This window comes from Saccostrea cucullata, unplaced genomic scaffold (assembly GCF_032062105.1).
Source record: "Saccostrea cucullata isolate Sc308-1 unplaced genomic scaffold, CSIRO_AGI_Scuc_v1 ctg1875, whole genome shotgun sequence".
NCBI lineage: Eukaryota > Metazoa > Mollusca > Bivalvia > Ostreida > Ostreidae > Saccostrea > Saccostrea cuccullata.
This window is the reverse complement of record NW_026922028.1, coordinates 22871-42493: the sequence shown is the minus strand read 5'-3', so window position 1 is coordinate 42493 and position 19623 is coordinate 22871. Positions and strand designations below refer to the sequence as shown.

Here is a 19623-nt window from a genome sequence, read left to right as displayed (position 1 = left end):
AAAATGATGGAAGATAGAAGGACGTTATGAAAGATAGATATAAAGGACAAAAAAGACAGAGTGATAGAGGACATATAAAAGGACAGGAGATCGAAGGACGGAGTGATGGACAGAGAAGGATTGAGAGGCAGTATAAGATTGATGCAAAACATATCACAGAAAATAAGGAACAAAACTTAATTGCAAAAAAAAAAATAATAAATGAAAGTTAAATGTAGAATGAAGAATGAATAATTATAAAATTGACGAAATAAATGTCACCACTCTTCTACCTCTGAATCCATATCCTTGAAAAATGGAAGTTACGCAGATTTTCTTTTCTGATTTATCAAATTCTTTAATTATAGGAAAAGAAATACAACTCTACATTTATTTGAAATGATTATTTGTGCGTCCTAATGTGTTAAATTCTTTTTGAATTTCCAATACGGATGAAATAAAGAATTACTAAAAGAACGCTTCTATTGTAGACATAGATTTTTGGCTAAGAAAACAATGCTAATCACTGCTTTATAATGCATGAAAAATTCTTGCTGATAATTAAATGGTTTTCTAATTATTTAACAATAATCAAACATAAACACTAACACATGTGAATGTGCCGTTATTGAAGCTTCTGATTTGGTCTGTAACTGCCTGCTTCTGAAAGGAGCAATAAATCACTGTGACCACTTGGGGAATTCTTCACTAACTACACAGAGGTTACCAGTAATTAAACTACAGGGCCTCTAGGTTCAGGGAAGGAGATCTAACCGATTACTAATGACCATGAAATAGGAGGTGGGGCTTAGCTCTTGCCATTTTGCTGGGAAATCTTTCAGATTCAGAATTGAACCTATTTTACTTCATTAGAAGCACCTAAATAAAGAATAGAACCTCCCGTTCTTGTGAATATGCATAGAAAATATGGATAAGTGACAGGTATCCAAAGCTGAAGCTCCAAGGTGTCATATATTTCTAGCTTTGGCAGACCTCTACTGTAAACTAAGATTACTTCAAACGATTCAGCTCCCTTATTTATTGACCAATTTCTCTGAAAACTGGCCAGAATGTGTCTCAAATGTGTGTTCACAAAACCGTATCTCAGATTTTCGATATCTTGCTCAGTTCTTGAATTATTGGGGGAAATATAGAATTGGGCTAATAAATCGGTAACATTGAAAGGCAAATGGAATTGTAACTTTTGAATAAGAAGATTTATCATAAATCTGAGATACAGTTTTAAAGTTCTGATGAGTAGTAATTTTAGGCTCAAAAGTAATGAAGTGATTTATTATTAAATGTCCAGCGTTACAGGCATTTGGATGCATTGCCCAGACTAGTCAAGCTGTGTTAGGGTAATTAAAAGTAGAGCAGTGTCTAGTGTGGTCAAGAATAATGAGTCTTTAATGAGTGGAGCAATGGGAGCTATTGTTCGTAGAATCGGGAGCCGTGCATTGAGTTAAGGTCAAGCTAGGTTATGACAGTTTGATAAGGATTTGATAAAGATAAATGTAGAGTTGGAGTTAGTTAATTAATAGGATGGAGCTAATGTTTTAGATAATGATTTATTGGAGCTAAGATTAGTATATAATAAGTGTGACATTTTTAGAAGGGGGGAGTGCTATGCTAAGATTTAGACAGTACATATGCTAGCATAAATGTAACATCTTTCGTTTGTATTGTGCCTCCTCATTGTATATATGTAAATAAATTAGTACACTGTTTACTGACTTTTTATTGGATTTAGTATTACAAGAACTACAAGGATTTATTAACCAAGGATATCTTAATTATAATTGGATATATACTCAGTGGAATTAAAAAGTTATTGTGCAAGAACAAACTCTGGTGCAACCAAAATTTTATTGCTCCTCGTAGAGGGTGAAAACTGTAACAAACGATGACAATGAGTTACAATAAGCTCAAGTATAACAGCTGACACATATCAGATAGACTGACAATCCAAAATTTACACTATGCCATTTTCCAAAATTAAATGAAAAACTCAGTTTTACACAGTAGAAATCTAACAGACTAAACAGCTTACATCTGCTCTTCTTTAAGTTAAAGCCGGATTGTATTTATTTACCTAATTCAGCGTAATTCAATAACATTATTAAGATATAACGTACACCATAGGATAATCCATATTTTACGATAAGCCTACCTAGCCACGAACTTGTCAGCATTTCAAAATATAAGAAATTACAAGTTAAATGCAGAAAATATCTAAGCTAAATGATAATACAATGGTACCGCTTAATGCATACATAATTATAACAATGATTACTTACTCCTATGGTGTTCTATGGCACAAAACACTTCAATGTAACAATGCACGTGTAAGTACATGGAAATACGTGATTTACAGTAAAAGTAAAACCGGAGAATGCAAATTTCCGGCAAGTAACACTACACTCCCCTCCTGATTTTCTAGAAAATCACCATCTTATTAATCTACCATAGGTGTAAATGAAATTTTACAAAATAGTTTCTACAATGTGAACTAAACCACATAATTAAATGACAATACCCTGTCAAATAAACAAACAATGCAAAATATTATCATACAATGAAGTAAATTCTGATATCAACACATTAATCTGATGCAAAATAAATTTGTACAAATACTGAGTTCTGTGTATCAATGTGTCACTTTACTTCAATCAGATGGATCAGTTGAGATATTGGTCTCACATAGGGTGTTCGTTTACCATCCCGTATCACAACAACTTTCACTTTGCGAACGAAACTGTCATCACTGGGAAATGTCTCTTCAATGATACCAAGCGGCCATCGGTTCCTTGACAGATCACTCTCCTTCATGAGAACTATGTCCCCAACACTGAATGTTACACCTCCTGATTCCCACTTCTGTCGCTTCTGAAGATTCTGTAAGTAATCTGAACTCCATCGGGTCCAGAACTCATCCGCAAGATGCTGAACAAACTTCCATTGGCTTTTTAATGCGTCCTTAAGCTCAAACTCTGGTAGTTGAGAGTCCCATGATGACGGTTTTTGAGTAAGTAACAGCGAAGGTGAGAGAACTTCGGGTTCCTCTGGGTCTGATGAAACCGGTACCAATGGACGTGCGTTCAAGATAGCACATACCTCTAGCATAAGTGTTGACAATACTTCATGGGTAAGGTCATGTTTGTTTTGTAGTAGCATGGCATCCAAGATCTTCCGGCACGCACCAATCATTCTCTCCCATGCACCACCGAAGTGAGATGCATGGGGAGGGTTGAACAACCAAGAAGCTCCATTCTCAGCTAAGTACTGTCCGACTTCTCCAGATTCTACAAAATGGGCGTCAATGTCAAGTTCCTTTGCCGCACCCACAAAGTTTGTGCCTCTATCAGACCGATACTGTTTCACTGGCCCCCGGACAGCTACAAATCTCCTCAATGCATTTATAAATGAAGAGCTACTGAGTTCCTCCACAAGTTCTACATGTACCGCTCTTGAGACCAAACAAGTGAACATGATGGCCCATCGATTTTGATTGCTTTGGCCACCCCTCGTTCTGCGGAAGACTATAGGCCATGGACCGAATGTGTCAATTCCTACGAAAGTGAAGGGAGGGCCTGGTTCCATCCTGTCAATGGGAAGATCTGCCATCTGACACCAACCAGTCTGTCCTCTGAGCCTCTTACAAGTTACGCAATCCCGTATGACAGAGGAGACAAGTCTCTTCCCTCCTATAATCCAATATCCTGCTGACCTAATTGCCCCTTCTGTGAGATGACGTCCTTGATGGTGTATGGAAGCATGGTAGTGACGAACAAGTAGAAGTGCAATCTGGTGTCCCTTTGGAATTATTATAGGGTGACAGGTGATGGCCTTTGTGTAGTCATTCTGTTTTTTACCTCTCATCCTTTGAATCCGCCCTCCTACACGTAATACTCCATGTTCATCTAAGATTGGTTTCAACGGAAGTAATGTACTGTTTTGTGGTGGGCTTCTCCCCTCCATGATTGCCGCAATCTCTTCTGGAAATATCATGCTCTGAACCTTTCTGATGATGACAATCTCAGCCTCTGAGACAGATACTTCAGTCTGAGATTTCTTGTACTTTCTCGCAAGTCTCTTTACGTTCATAACTGCTCTTACTAAATGTTTCCAACTCGAAAACCTTGCGAACCTCTCCCAATCTAAAGTCTGTTCTACCGTAGTCTTCATGCACATCACATCTTCCTTCTTCACTTCTTTGTCCTCCTCTGCATCAATGAGAGGAAACCCCTCAGATCTGTTCTCTGAGTCTTCATCACTAACATGATCCTCTTTAAGAAAGGAAGGTCCATGAATCCACATGCTATACGGTAAATCACTAGCATGAAACTCTCGAGTTGCCAAGTCTGCTGGGTTACAGTCAGTCGAAATATGGTTCCACTGGCAAGGTTTACTGAAGGATCGAATTCTACCAACTCTGTTAGCTACGTACACATGAAAACGTCTACTGTCATTTGAAATATACCCTAAGACGATGCGACTGTCTGTGTAGAAATGAAAGGCTTCTCTGTCAATGTCCATTTGCTCACTGATGATTTCCGCTAGATCTACTGCCATGACTGCAGCACAGAGCTCAAGGCGAGGTATGGTATGGCCGTGTACTGGGGCTACCTTTCCTTTTCCCAATAGGAATCCCGAATCATGTGAACCACTTTCAGTGAACACTTTAAGGTATGCTACGGCAGCTATAGCTTCTTTAGACGCATCTGAACAGATGTGAACTTCACACTTAGAGGAAAAGGTAATAGATAACTTGCAATACATCCTAGGAATCTTTAGGAGCTCGAGCTGTTGAAGTGAGATGACCCAGTCTTGCCAACGCTTCTGGAAAGTAGGCTGCAAGGGTTCGTCCCAATCTAATGGGCCTGAGAAGGATGACATCATTTCTCGAAGTAGGAGTTTGCCTTGGAGTGTAACTGGTGCTGTGAATCCCACCGGGTCATAAAGACTGTTAATTACTGACAAGACTCCTCGACGGGTGAATGGTCTTTGGTCAGTAGATACATGGAACACAATGTTGTCTGATTCAATGTCCCAAGACACACCAAGACTCCTCTGCACTGGAAGAGTATCCTGTCCTAAGTCTAAATCTTTGAGATCCTTTGCCAGATCATCTGAGTCACACATCTGTAGAACAGCCTTTGAGTTAGAGGCTACCTTGTGGAGTCTAAGATGCCCACCACTCATCAGGGATTCTTGAGTTCTCTTGAACAGGTTCACGGCTTCTGTCTCCGAAGGACAACTGATGAGCCCATCATCCACGTAGAAGTTCCGGTTGACAAAACTTCTGACGTCATCATCTGCATTGGCGACTGACTTGCGGAGTCCGTACGTGGCAACCGCAGGAGATGGACTATTGCCGAAGACGTGCACTGTCATCCTGTAATCAGTTAGGGGTTTTTCTACATTGTTTTCCTCATGCCAAATGAATCTCAGATAGTCTCTGTGTGGCTCGTACACCCTGAAATTGTGGAACATCTGTTCTACATCAGCAGTAATTGCTATTTTCTCCTTTCGAAAGCGCATTAAGATTCCCTGGAGATTGTTCGAGCTATCAGGCCCCTTGAGTAAAATGTCATTGAGAGCCACCCCTTCGTGTTTTGCTGACGAATCAAAAACCATTCTGATAGCTTCTGGTTTCTTGGGGTGGTATACCCCGAACATGGGTAAGTACCATCTCTCATTTCCTGCAGGTAAGTGTGGTGCCAATTCTGCATGACCTCTATCAAATATCTTTCTCATGAATTCTTGAACATGCTCACGCTTGACAGGGTTATGAAGAAGACTGAGATCCAAGGTCTTGGCTCTCCTCAAGGCATGGCCTCTGTTGTCCGGTAGACGAGGTCTGTCCTCTTTGAAAGGGAGAGGAGCAGTCCAGTGGCCATCTGCATCTTTCTTGAAGCCTGAATCCATGATCTGTAAAAATGCCTTGTCTTCAATAGACAGTCCGGGCTTCTCGTCCTGGCTTGTTCTCAAAAACGGGTCTTCCTTTAAACTTAACTTGCTCTCACAGGGCTCCAAAAGTGATGGTCTCCCGTTTGGTAAGATGAAGGTCTTCTTCACATTCACAGAGTCAGTAAGGTGTGCGTTACCAAGGCATACGGGACCCAAGATAACCCATCCTAAAGGTAATCTTTGTGCGTAAGGTAAATGGTCGATGCTGATCCGCTGATCAAGCACGTGATGCGCTGTGATAAGGTCTCGGCCAATCAAAAGTTCTATCTCTACATCTTCATTCACTGGTAAAATGAAAGGTGCAATATCATGCAGATATGCATATTGTAAGGCAACTTCTGGGGATGGGATCTCATCCCTATTGTTAGGTATGTCACAACACTCAACCAGGGTAGGGAGTTTCAAGACAGTGGATCCATCCAATGATTCGACAATGTAGCCTGCTCCCCTTCTTCCTGATGTCATTTTGCGGCCAGCACAGGAAATAATACAATAGTCATAAACAGGGCTATTATCCTGGAATGAGTCAAGGAAGGTAGGTGTAGCTAAGGAATGGTCACTTTGGTCATCAATCACAGCGTAGATAAGACGTGATTGGTCTTGATGTCCCTCTGGATACACTTTGACAGAAAGTATCTTAGCACACGATTTACTCTTGCCGTTTGTAGTCTTACAGACTTGGGTGCATGCTGATATCACTTCCTGTTGCTCATGTAATGCAGTAGGGTGTGTTGACATGTTACACAAGTTGCATTTAACATCAGTTTTACAGTCTTTAGCATGATGTTTGACTGGACCGCAACACTTAAAACAGATTCCATTAGAGAAGAGGAACTTCTTGCGTTCGTCTACTGGCTTCTGACGAAATGCTAAACAGTCATTCAACTTGTGCTTTGTCTTGTGGAGAGGACATAGGTATCCATCCTTTTCCTTGTGCGTTTCTCTATTCACCTCTGTCTTTCTAGTATGTATCACATTCCTTGAATCACCGCGTCCTGGTCCATAAGTCTTATGACCCCCACTTCCAACTGGCGGTTTGGTTGATGTTGAAGTTTCGTACACGAGGCCAGGGTCATTCTTCATTCGGGCAAGATTCTTGAGGAATGAAACAAAGAAGTCAAATGACGGATAGTGTCCTTGATTCTTCTGTTTGAACTTGCTGACTTCTCCTGACCATTTCTCTTGATAATTGTGTGGAAGCTTACATACAAGTTTGTTTACACCATGAGATGAATCGAAGTATGAAAATAAAGTTCTGTTTGAATCCTCTTTTTTCACTGCTAGAATTTCTGTGGCTAGATCCAGTAGGTCGAAGTACTCTTTACGACTGTTAGACGTTAGTCTTGGAAGTTTAGCTAACCTGCTCTGGAGGGAGTCTTCTATGATTTCTGGGCTGCCATATCTCGAGTCCAGACGTTCCCATATCAGGTCAATAGCTGTCTGAGGGTTAGCTATGTTTGCTGCTCTGATACTTTTTGCTTGACGTTGTGACTCTGGGCCAAGCCATTTCACCATTAAGTCTAGGCATTCAAGTGGTGTAACTTGTAAATCAGTCATAATATTCTTGAAACTGACCTTCCAAGCGTAATAGTTCATTGGATTATCGTCGAAGACTGCTAACCTAGAAGATATCAGGTCACGTTTTGCCAAGTACCTTGAGATGTCAGCCATCGGATTAATCTCTGTGTGTCGCACATGACCACCAGCATTCCGGGGTGTTGACTCTGCCTGTGGAAGTTCCTCAGATTCCCGACTGGATGCAAGGTCACTTTGTTCCAATACATAGTCTAATACTCTGTCATTCGGTTGTGATTCAACTTCTGCTACTGATTCGTTGTCTAGAGCAAGTTCCATTGCTTCTAGCGTAGTCTGTGCTTCAGCTAAAGCTCTCTTCTTCTTTAAAATTGTTTTCTCCGCTTCAATAGAGGCCTGTTTTCTGATAAGTTCAGCTTCCTCCTCCGCAAACTGTAGCTCTGCCATGGCTATTCCAATCTTAGCACTTTGCTGCCGAATAACTGTACTGCTCATAGATCGACTTGACCAGATGGAAGATAATTTCTTTGAGGACTTAGAGGGCGACTTTGCTTTAGTCAGAAGATCGGAATCAGCCAACACAGGTTTAATGTCTTGTTTTCCAAACTTTGCATCTATTTCCATTAATACTGATGATATCTTGGCCCTCACAGATGCTGCTATGAGTCTGTGTGAAGCCTCTTCTCTTAAGCTTGCTGATGTGCGTGATGCTTTAAGAAAGTTCTCATATTCATGACAGGCAGCATCGTATTTGTGTGCTAGAGAAGTAAGTGTAAGTCTTAAATGGGGATCTGACGAGTCCTCGTACTGTGCGATAACACCATCAATGTCATGTTTAATGTTACGTAACTCTGTAGTACGACGTTGTACTGTGTCTTCGAACTGAATAAGTCCACCAGCTGTAAGCTTTCTTGTTGACCTCAAGTGTCTGTCAGGTAGGCTTGCCATGTTGAATTAACCTAGGATTTTCACTGTGCAAGAACAAACTCTGGTGCAACCAAAATTTTATTGCTCCTCGTAGAGGGTGAAAACTGTAACAAACGATGACAATGAGTTACAATAAGCTCAAGTATAACAGCTGACACATATCAGATAGACTGACAATCCAAAATTTACACTATGCCATTTTCCAAAATTAAATGAAAAACTCAGTTTTACACAGTAGAAATCTAACAGACTAAACAGCTTACATCTGCTCTTCTTTAAGTTTAAGCTAGATTGTATTTATATACCTAATATAGCATAATTCATTAGCATTCCTAAGATATAACATACATCATAGGATAATCCATATTTTACGATAGGCCTACCTAGCCACAAACTTGTCAGCATTTCAAAAATATAAGAAAATACAAGTTAAATGCAGAAAATTTCGAAGCTAAATGGTAATACAATGTTGGCGCTTAATGCATACATAATTATAACAATGATTACTTACTCCTATGGTGTTCTATGGCACAAAACACTTCAATGTAACAATGCACGTGTAAGTAAATGGAAATACGTGATTTAGTAAAAGTAAAACCGGAGAAGGCAAATTTCCGGCAAGTAACACTACAGTTATAATTGCTCGGTCACCTGACAGTTCAATCTTTAATCTACATTGAGGCAAAATCTTGACTTTGAGAGGTGGAATACAAAAAAGTTGATTTATAAAATATAAATGCACCAATATTTACATTAAAATATGAATAATGTTTAAATAAGATAAAAATGAAAATTCAAATTAAGATCATTAAATAGTAAATTTAACAAGCTTTCCAATGATATACACTGTATACTTTTAATATTATTATTATTATTATTATTATTATTCTACTTTTATATAGCGCCCTATATAATTATGGAATTACCCTAAAGCGCTTTACACGTAGAAAACAATTACAATATAAAACAAAGGACGGGTACAATATAAAATAGCAAAAAGGTAAAATCATAGGGCATTTTTTTTTTTTTTTTTTTTATATAAAACCAACTGGATGCTCCATTGTGACTAGAGCCTTATAAACTAAAGGCGAGTCTAAAAAGATGTGTTTTTAGATTTCTTTTAAAAACTTCAAGTGACTGTTCTTTCCTAAGATCCAGCGGGAGGCAGTTCCACAGGGTGGCTGAAGATACATCAAACCTTCTATCTCCATACATCTTACTTCGAGTGCGTGGTTTAACAAGGCTCATTGAATCCCCAGACCGTAGTGAACGTTGTGGGCGATAGACCTGAACAAGTTCCTGGATGTATTTCGGGGCTAGCTTCTGTAAGGCCTTGAAAGTGTACAACAGAATTTTATATTGTGCACGGTATGCCACAGGTAGCCAGTGAAGAGTTATGAGAATTGGTGTTATATGTTCATGTTTTCTCAAACGTGTCACCAGTCTGGCTGCAGTGTTCTGAACTTTCTGCAACTTTTGCAAGGATGTGGCATTGAGGCCAAACAATAGTGCATTGCCATAATCAAGTCTAGATGTCACTAAAGATCTAACAAGTGTCCTGCAAGCATCCTCTGTTATGAGTGATCTTATTCTACCGATGTTACGAAGATGGAAATAACAGGATCTTGTAACCGAATTGATTTGACAGTCCATGCTTAATTTGCTGTCGAAAAATACCCCGAGATTTTTAACACAGGAAGCATTACTGATGACTGATCCACCAAAAGCGAGTTTACGTCCTGTAAATTCATTTGCCAAACGTTTCGGTGTAAAGATGATGAGTTCAGTCTTATCCTGGTTTAACTTAAGGATGTTGTTTTGCATCCAGTCTTGTATATCAGACAGACACCGTTCAAGTCTATTCGCAATGTCGTCCCAACTGTCCTTCGGGTTAATAATCAGGTAAACCTGTGTGTCATCAGCATAACAATGGTAATACATGTTATGTCTCCGGCAAATTTCTCCGATGGGTTTGGAGTGAATGATAAGCTTTTCAACAGATGCTTCCTTGTAAGTCACGTTTGAAAAATCAAGATCGTTCCTGAAATTGTCTATGTTGATGTCATGAATTTTCCGAAAGGTTACCGTTCTTCTCTCTCTCGGAGCTTTGGACAGACGCAGTAAAGTGCGAATTGCGAGGTGGTCACCACTTCTGTTTCCATTGTTGTCACATATACCAGGATCTGCTACAAATGGCGTTCCCTGTAATATAGAACTATCTTCTCTGGTTATCAACACATCTAACGTATGACCAAGACGATGTGTTGCATCGGCAATATGCTGCTTTAATCCATGTTCTGTTAGCAACTCTGTTATCTTTATGTTATATGTTATCTTTGTTAATGAAAGAATTACAAGCAAATTAAATTTTGCCCTATGGAAACCTTTGGTGTATCCTTAAAGTATTTTATTATTTAATGATTGTTGTGGATAACGTATACATCTCTGTAATATGCATGAGGTCCAAAAGTTCTAACATGAGATGACTCATACTTATATAAACAGGTCATCTGCAAAAAGAGACAGTCCTTAAGCTCAGCTAGAAGGAGCTGAAGGGCATCTTTGTGACTTTCATTAGTAAGTTAGTTAAGTTTAAAATGAATTAAGGTTGACAAAGTCATGTAATGACATGTATGGTTAAAGTTTGAAAGTAAAGCGGGTATTTCAAAACTTAATCTATATAGGAGTCAATCATAGCCTTCTCAAATCTAAAACACTAGTAAAAGTTGGATAGTATCATTACTTTTTCAGATCCTTTAAATCATTTCTATTTTAAACCATATACACTGTTATCATGCAAAAAGCCAATTTTATGAGTAATATAGGATACCTAACTCTTAAAACAAATAAGTCATATAAAATATCAATATTTACAGTCTGATTAAAACCAGCTGCTTTTCTCCTTTCACTCGTCAGACAAGTGAAAGAAGGGGGCTGGATTTTATCATATACTGCAATTATTATGAACTATTTTAATAGTGCATATCTTACTGTAAATCTTTCAATAGTGCACAATTATTATTTCTAATTTTTAACAAGTTATTTTAAAAAAAAAAGAATAATTCCGCCAGACAGAAGCCAAGAAGGAATTCCATTTTCATAGAAAGTTTATAAAACTTCGAAGATAATTTTTATTTTGTGGACATTGATGTTTACTTAATGATTCACCTCTTATGACTATTATGTGTGAGTGAAAACCAGAGAGAAAAATGACTTGCTTCCATTTGCATAATTATTTATCCAATGTAAAACATTTAACTACAACCTAAAACAATAACACTACATTGACTTAAGTTTTTTGTTCTTTAGCTTCTTCATAATAAAACTTGGCACCAGAGCTACCAGAGCAATCCCTGCTAACTTGATAAAAGTCGCTGTTGTAAAGACGTCCTCCATACTTGTGATCTGAGACAACATGCTGCCCGTCTGTACGCAGATAAAATTGTACGGCATCAAACCTGAAAGTATTAATCTTAATTTATAAAGTCAGTACATGCCACAGAGAATTATTACCAGTACTGAGTAGTAATATCCTACTTTGCTTGTTCTTTATTTTATGTGTATTATCACTTACCTATGAATACTGAGAAGAAGAACATATACACTGGAATGTTGAGTATCGGAGAAGCCAGGTTTAAAAACCAGTTTGGAGACATAGGAAAAAATCGTAGAAATAGAAGGAAGAAAAACAAGCTGTCATAGTTCTCCTCTACCTGTAATTACAAAGAAGTATAAAAGTTGTTTTTTTTAATATCCATTCTGTACATCATGGGTACCTAAAAGTTGTTTGGAATGTTAAAAATAAAACATAGACTTGATTTTTTTTTAAGTCAAGTTACTGTATGTAAAAAATATCCTCTTCCCTTATCAACAAATAATAGGTGCAAAGTTACACTGAAACTATCTTAAGAATGAATATTCACAATCAAAGAGAAAACGCCAGAAAAAAATATTGATTTCAATTTAGACATATATTTCCTTAAATTTTATCATGATTGATCTTTTAAAAATATATATATATATCTCACCTTTTCTTGCATGAACTTTATTTTGTCTGGAAAGTATTTTATAACATATTGTTTGCCGAAGTATTTTGAGAGACTGTAACAACATGTGGCCCCTGTCGCTGTAAGGAGGCAGACAAGGGGAAAGGATCTCCAGACCCCAAACAGGGCACCTGCCAACAGATTCTAAAATCAAACAAAAAAATATTTTTATGGACTTAAAACAATTCAAAATATTTTGAATATTTTCTGACTAATTTCAGAGACAGAGACATTGTTTATGATATTGACCATGAAAACTGATCCAGGGATAGCAAATGTCTGTTTGTAGATATATGCACTACAGAATAAGACCAGAACATAGAGAAAGTGCTCCTCTTTGTACATCATTAATAGGTTGGCTACCGACTGTAAATCTTCTAGGGATGTTGGGAACTTCAGATCACCTCTGTAAAATATATATCTCAATTCAATTAATATACCGGTACATCCTATACATGATGAAACTATAGAAGGTTATGTTCATTTTGTGATTTAATATCCCACAAATGAAATAGGACTTCAGATACATGTACTTATGCATTATATGTACATGTACCCTGATACTAAAAAAGTTACTATTTAATATCCTTAAAGAAATGGGAATTGCAAAAACTTTCAAATATTTCTCATTTTTTCCCATTAAAATTAACAACAGCTAGCCATTCTATACTAAATTTCAACTGTATTTTATTATTATTTCAGCAGAATTTGCTTTCATCAGAAATAGACATTATAAGATTTCATGTATGTATGTGTATAAGTAAACAGAAGAAAACACTAACTTTTGAGTATTGTTTGTTCCTAGCTCTGGGATGTTGACTGACAAAACGTACAGCCATGTGGTCATCCCAGCCAAAATCGCTGGAATCCATAAAATCGGTTCCATAGTCTTCAACTTCCCAGTGTTCTTTTCACTGATCAGTCATTAATACCTGCGTTTATGGTATCTAAAAATAGAAAGAAAAAATACTGACACGTATAAGATGTACAAAACTACATAACAAAATGTAAAGTACAAGCAACACGTCACCAATCATTGGTTCACCTTTACCCCGTTGAGTCATTTCGGGTTTAGTTAATGCCTTAGGCCTGAGGCCTAGGGGTTTGTGCAACACGAAAAAAGTTGCATAGATTTCGCAATGCAAACAAACCATAACGATTGTTTTAAAACTGAATAATTTTATAAACTGATAAAGTAACATAAAACTTATAAAACTTACCCTGTATTTGTTACGCTAACAAGGAAACAAATGAGACAAATATTTTGATCAGACGAATGTTTACATCGGCTGCGGATATGTGTCACATGACCACAGTATAATGATGCCGAGCCCGACGAAAAAGAACATCGCATTGTATTTAAACACTTTTTTATTTCTTTGCCAAAAGCAACCTTTTTGCTTAATTATTTTAATTAATTGCCAAAGGAGCTCTTTTAAAATAGTTTTGGAAATTCAAGAAAAATACATATAATATATCATTTATGTATTTTATATAAGATAAATGTATTTAAGGAAAAGTTGACTATAGATAAATTGTATTACTCTCAGTTCATTGTTCAGATATAACTTTCTAATCCCCCCAGAAAATAACACAGAGAGAATTTCAAAGATTTGAAAAAGAATAAAATAAACTTTAATAATGTCTTCAGTACTTAGAATAATTTTAAAGTGAAAAAACTCAAAGTTGGTTTTAATAAGCTCTCGTTTTTCAGTGTATTGTACAATGAATTTTGTGGTCTATATCTTCATATATATAATTCAAACAATTAAGAAACCTAAATACATATACATCTCCATGTACGAGTTTACGCGGTACATGTACATCGACAAATAAACAAGTATGTAGTTACATTTCTTCTAAAGGAAACATCACAGGATGCCGATCGCTGGCCCGTGTTTTTTTTTTTTTCATTTCCTTTTCTTCATTGTTGTACTTGTGTGGAAGTTTTGGAGTTTTAGAAGTCCACCAAAAGAATTCCAGTCATGACACAACTAATCAAGCAGAGGAAAATAGTTTCCCTGGTGACTGGTTCAGTGTCGTCTGCGTTCAATATAGTCAATGTCGTTGCCATGGGTATCAGCAATGGGGTAACTTTGAAGGACATCGTTGTAGCAAGTGATGCAGGTAATAATATTGAAAAGAAAATAATAAATTAAAAGGAGAAAAGATAAGGGTTACCTGTTAAAATATTATATCATCAAATATTTTTGGGGACAACATTTTTTAAGAGTATTGTATTCTTAAATCACTGCAATTAGTACAGTACTAAACATTTGACATGTTCAATGATTGAGCTGGAAAAAAACATTGCATTACATTTACATATTAGGCTTTATTATATGATTGAATAATTTCCACCTCTCTGATTGGCTGAGATCCAACTATGTTAGAAAAATACTACGTTGTATTGACATGTACTTGACGATCCAGGTGAATATAAGGATTTATTTCCTCTACATTGATCTAAAAATAGATCAGAAACTTCAAAATTGATACAAATTGTTTCGTAAAGCTATTTAACCGACTATATGACTTTTATTCATGTGAACAAAACATAATCGAATATATATATTTTTGGGTGAGTGTGGTAAGAGGGGATGCAGGAAACCACTTCCAACACTTTTACTGAACACCAGTTTTTACTTATTGGCAGTCAGTTTTCCCTGATAATACTCCTTCCCTTCAAAACCTATCCTATGAAAAAGACTGACATTAAATTTTTTCATGGCAACTAAAATTGATAAAAAAAACTTCAAATTGATACGACTGTTAAGGTTTATTTACAATCTATTACTGGTTCTCTCTTGTATTTGGCTAGGACTTAATCAAACTGATGCAAACAAGTAATGAGCTGTATCATTATATCAGTGAATCATATAATAAAACAATTATTGCTGTTTTTTCGGTCAATACAATGATTTAGCCACCTTCGGTGAATATGGCTAAATCATTGTATTGACCTAAAAAACAGCAATAATTGTATAATATTGTTTAGTTCTCAATAATAATTAAAATGAATCCCTGATTGTGTATTCTGTCAGCCTGTGTGGTGAAGTCCTCCTATGGCATGTACACGGTGGGGACTATTGTCGAACTTGCTGTGACTGTGTTTGTTGCGCTCACTATATTCATCCAAATACTCAAGAAGGATTTCTACTACGTCAATCTCCTCAGTCACGCCATTGCCTGTAAGTTATCACAGTCACAACCAAGACTTTTTTTTTCACAAAATAATGAAAATATCATGAACGATTTTTTTTTTCTGAAAGATAAAAATTTCCTGATACTTTAAGAATTTGAATTTGTGAAACATTTTTTTTTCTATTCTTTTCCCCCTAAGTCTTAGCTCTAGGTTCCGCATCCATTGTATTCGGCGTCAAACTGAACACTCGGATCACGTGGAACTTCTGGCTGGGACTGCTTGGCGGGGTTTTGGCCTTCGGAAACTTTCTGTACTGGTTCAGCACGCAAATGTTCCGCCGATACCTAAAAAGGCACCATCCAGACGACCCAATATTTAACGTAGGGGGTGACGGGAACGACACTGGGAGTTACGGGGGAAATGAAAGCGGAGGGGAATATAACGATGACTATCAAGACTGAACCCCCCTTAATTTTATGTCCTCATTTTCGCATATATAAAGCAATTTTAAAAGTACTAAATACATCAACGTTTTTTGTTCGTTTGCAAAACATTTCATGAGATTATTAAGTATAGTACATGTGTATTTACAATTATTGTACTCCTTAAATTTTGATTGTAAAAAGAATTAAATAGATTAGTATTATACCATAAGTTGACTTATTTGTAGTTTTGAAAATTTAGACATCGTAGTGAATCAAACATGGGATGAAACAAATGCTTTTATCGGATTATGCCACGGTGGACTTTTTGGTGTTGTGATGTAAAATTTTACATGCATAGAGTTTAATATTCCGTAGTTTATTTTAAGCTTATTTCTGATGTCAGTCTTGTTTGAAATGTGTGTTAAACAAATTGAAATTTAGTTACTGAACATATCGAATCTTATTACATTAACAGTAAATGATATATTCATTGAAGTTTCGATGTGAGAAATTTGTATTTTCACATTTTTTTTTTTTAAATTCATTTTCTAACACACAAATTTCATACTGGATATTATATTGAAAAAAAAGTGGATGGTAACCTAACAACAAATCTTTATGATAAACGAAATGATTTCAATTTCTCCCTTACTTGTTTAGCAATATACCCTTATCACCTACACATGAGGTATGATTATGCCATCCAGTTGAATCGACTTTAACTCTTATCGTCAACGTCCTTTTCTTATGCAGCAGTATACCCTTATAACCTATACATGAGATATATGTCTCTTAGTTGAATCAATAAGAACATGCTCTACATTGGAACAATTTTTGAAAACGAGGCAAACTATAGACAAACAAGATGACAAAACAAGGATACCAAGAGCATTTCCGTGCGCCAGGATGCGCAACTAAGGAGAGCACCACTTTCCATCAGATCCCGAATTACAATGCACGCTTGAAATGCTGTGGCCTTTACCTCGACATATTAGATACATCGACGATGTATTATCAATTAACAATTATTATTTCCATTCACATGTCGACACGCTATACCCAAGTGGGCTTGAAGTTATATATACCACAGCTTCTGACACTTTTGTTATATACTTGGACATTTTAATAGAAAAGGACATTGATGGAAATCTAACAAAAAAAAAAAAAACCCTGAAATTGATAAATGTAAGGACTTTTACTTTTCAATCGTCAACTCCCCTTACTTATGCAGCAATATACCTTCATCACCTGATACGCAAAAGCATGCTATACGTTTGGACAATTTTTTAAAATTAGGTATATCATTTGTTTATTTTGAACATATTTGATTGAATTAAATCTAATGGATCAGAAACAAGTTCTTACAACTTACGAGTTCCTGAATTAAATCTAATGGATCGGAAACAAGTTCTTACAACTTACGAGTTCCTCTCCTTAAATATAACTATATCTGTATGTTATGCAATTAAAACACAAGTAGTACATAAGTGTATCATTGACAAACAAGTTGATGAAACAAGAATATCAGCAGATCGTTTACTTTCACAATTTCCTAAATTTTATGGTCGATACAATGATCTTCTCAGCAAATACAAGCTATCAGTCAAATGCTCACTGACTTTTTCATACTGAATGCTAGTCCATATATATGGCGGGGATGCTCACTCCTCAATGGCACCTGGCCTCACCTCTGATGTTTTAGTGATCCGTTTTGCTCTGCTCCTAATTTGTATTGGGTTCCTCATTAATTCCAATTAATTTCAGTCTCTGAACGTTTTGACCCAAAAAAAATTTGAACAATCTGCCCAACTTTGGTGTGTGTGCGGGAAATGAGGAACAGGGAGTGGAGGAGGAACTTTCAAAGTCAATAAGTGACTACCGTTTAAAGAGTTTGTGTTTCCTGCAAGGGTGTTCAATGCTCAGTTTTTCGTCAGTCTTACATGTACTAAAAAATTTAAAAGTTAGCGGACCAAGAAGTTGTTTCGCAAGTGGCTTTCGTTTAAGGAAGTCTGCTGCAACGTATGCAACAAACCTAATTGGTTTAGGAAGAAACGAAAACAGCTCATTTTTAAAAACAAACCAAATGTCCTTATATCACAAAACCGTCTTTTTTTTTTTTTTACAACGCAACAAGACAGGAAATACATACACCGTTTCCGCTGTTTGTGTTTCACAAGGACATAGTGCATTTTAAGGGACGACCAAACAAAACGAAAATGGCCGCAAACAAGGAACCGTTCTTTGGTTACAATTTTCTCCGCGCCCTTTGTCAGAGCTCGTGGGAGCTGATCACTGCCTCAAGACAGAAGATAGGACTGCTTCTGTCCGTCATAACTCTGGCACTGAGTGGAGGGACGGTGGCGGGGATGGCGTTCGATAGGGACCTCAGACCTCTACAGAACTACAACAAAGAATGTACGTACAACTCACATCGAACGTCAGAAAGTTTGGGTTGAATTTCAAAGAAATCTTATTTTTTTAATAGTGTTTTTAGGGGGAGGTACTTCACCTAATGTGACCTTATCTTAACCATAATATCAGCTATGTTATGCAAGGGAATCTGATAAGTATTATTATAAATTATAATTTTTATGAATGCATACACTTATATGTGTGATCAATATGAATTAACATTAGACAAGAAAGTTAAATCAGAATATACAATTGTTATAAAAAGACTGACAAATGAAAACAACATCTTTTGTACTGTGTAGACCTTTATTTCAGCTTGTGCACTTCAGGCGTCCTTTGGGTTGATTAGTGTGGGTTCTGGGATTCAGCTTCTTCTGATTCTGTATCTGCTGTACGAGTTTTTCAAAACGAGGCTCAGCAAGACACGAGTAGATGACTACCACATCAACGTATCTGCTAATTTTTTATCCTGTAAGTTTCTAATGTATATTTCTAGCTTTAAAGGCTTAAATTTCATTCGAAGTATTACAAAAACGTCCGGTTTATCAAAAAGAAATATAATATCAAGCAAAATGTTCGGTTTCTTTCGTTTGGTTTTCAATGAATGAAGATCTACTTTTATAATTCATATGCATATTTCATCTATAATTCTATAATGATAAATCCTCTTCTCATTTGCAGTGCTGGCTCTGACTATCGGTATGACGATGTACGTTACTCTGTTGACGTCTACTATGGATTTCTGGTACTATTTCTTGGGTTGGGACAGCGTGGCCTTTACCCTTATTAACACTTTCCTCTGGTTTGTGACGGAGTACTATCATCGCCATGCAGAGAGATACTTAACCTACAGAGAAATGAAGGACGATGTTTCTTATCTGTCTAGTAGCGAGGAGGATGACGGTTAAATTTATCGCAGGGTACCATTTTAGAACCCGTTATGTAATATACACAATAAAGAAAAAAAAGCTAAATAAGTTTCCTTGTCTCGGGACTCAGTATCAGTAGTAGGGGGATGCTGGTTGGCCTTCCACTTTTTTTACTGGTCAGTTTTAAGGTAAAATACGAGATAATGGAGATAACGAACAGTTTTCAAGCTCAAATAAAACTCTATTAATTATAAACAATACAAAAATGTGCCGTCTTTTCCTAGTAATGAAATAAATTGAAATAACGCACAGTTTTC

At 36.7% G+C, this 19623-nt stretch overlaps 4 protein-coding genes across 4 annotated transcripts; 2 read left to right on the top strand and 2 right to left on the bottom strand.

Moving 5' to 3' along the window:
* Positions 1-2634: 2634 nt before the first annotated feature.
* LOC134261090 (uncharacterized) lies at positions 2635-8994 on the bottom strand. The gene is made up of 2 exons (XM_062743563.1): positions 8921-8994; positions 2635-8513 (listed from the first exon to the last, which is right to left on the bottom strand). Exon 2 carries the CDS (start codon positions 8428-8430, stop codon positions 2635-2637), a length of 5796 nt encoding a protein of 1931 aa, XP_062599547.1. The 5' UTR covers positions 8431-8513; positions 8921-8994.
* Positions 8995-11627: 2633 nt separating this feature from the next.
* LOC134261087 (transmembrane protein 41A-like) lies at positions 11628-13745 on the bottom strand. Its single transcript, XM_062743560.1, has 6 exons — positions 13676-13745; positions 13238-13402; positions 12705-12861; positions 12438-12599; positions 11984-12122; positions 11628-11867 (listed from the first exon to the last, which is right to left on the bottom strand). The coding sequence occupies exons 2-6, from the start codon at positions 13339-13341 to the stop codon at positions 11689-11691; spliced, it is 741 nt and encodes a 246-aa protein (XP_062599544.1). The 5' UTR covers positions 13342-13402; positions 13676-13745; the 3' UTR covers positions 11628-11688.
* A 673-nt stretch (positions 13746-14418) lies between these two features.
* On the top strand, positions 14419-16101 carry LOC134261086 (uncharacterized). Its single transcript, XM_062743559.1, has 3 exons — positions 14419-14582; positions 15500-15646; positions 15799-16101. The coding sequence occupies exons 1-3, from the start codon at positions 14441-14443 to the stop codon at positions 16059-16061; spliced, it is 552 nt and encodes a 183-aa protein (XP_062599543.1). The 5' UTR covers positions 14419-14440; the 3' UTR covers positions 16062-16101.
* Positions 16102-18198: 2097 nt separating this feature from the next.
* Positions 18199-19397, top strand: LOC134261085 (uncharacterized). Its single transcript, XM_062743558.1, has 3 exons — positions 18199-18440; positions 18753-18908; positions 19119-19397. Exons 1-3 carry the CDS (start codon positions 18242-18244, stop codon positions 19343-19345), a joined length of 582 nt encoding a protein of 193 aa, XP_062599542.1. The 5' UTR covers positions 18199-18241; the 3' UTR covers positions 19346-19397.
* The last annotated feature ends 226 nt before the right edge of the window (positions 19398-19623 follow it).

Coding starts and splice junctions, on each gene's coding strand:
- LOC134261090 (XM_062743563.1), bottom strand. CDS start 8,430: ATGGCAAGCCTACCTGACAGACACTTGAGGTCAACAAGAAAGCTTACA.
- LOC134261087 (XM_062743560.1), bottom strand. CDS start 13,341: ATGGAACCGATTTTATGGATTCCAGCGATTTTGGCTGGGATGACCACA. Junction 12,600..12,704: donor TCCCTGGATCAGTTTTCATG/GTCAATATCATA, acceptor GTTTGATTTTAG/AATCTGTTGGCAGGTGCCCT. Junction 11,868..11,983: donor CTTCTTCTCAGTATTCATAG/GTAAGTGATAAT, acceptor TAATACTTTCAG/GTTTGATGCCGTACAATTTT.
- LOC134261086 (XM_062743559.1), top strand. CDS start 14,441: ATGACACAACTAATCAAGCAGAGGAAAATAGTTTCCCTGGTGACTGGT. Junction 14,583..15,499: donor CGTTGTAGCAAGTGATGCAG/GTAATAATATTG, acceptor GTATTCTGTCAG/CCTGTGTGGTGAAGTCCTCC. Junction 15,647..15,798: donor CCTCAGTCACGCCATTGCCT/GTAAGTTATCAC, acceptor TTTCCCCCTAAG/TCTTAGCTCTAGGTTCCGCA.
- LOC134261085 (XM_062743558.1), top strand. CDS start 18,242: ATGGCCGCAAACAAGGAACCGTTCTTTGGTTACAATTTTCTCCGCGCC. Junction 18,441..18,752: donor ACAGAACTACAACAAAGAAT/GTACGTACAACT, acceptor CCTTTATTTCAG/CTTGTGCACTTCAGGCGTCC. Junction 18,909..19,118: donor ATCTGCTAATTTTTTATCCT/GTAAGTTTCTAA, acceptor TCTCATTTGCAG/TGCTGGCTCTGACTATCGGT.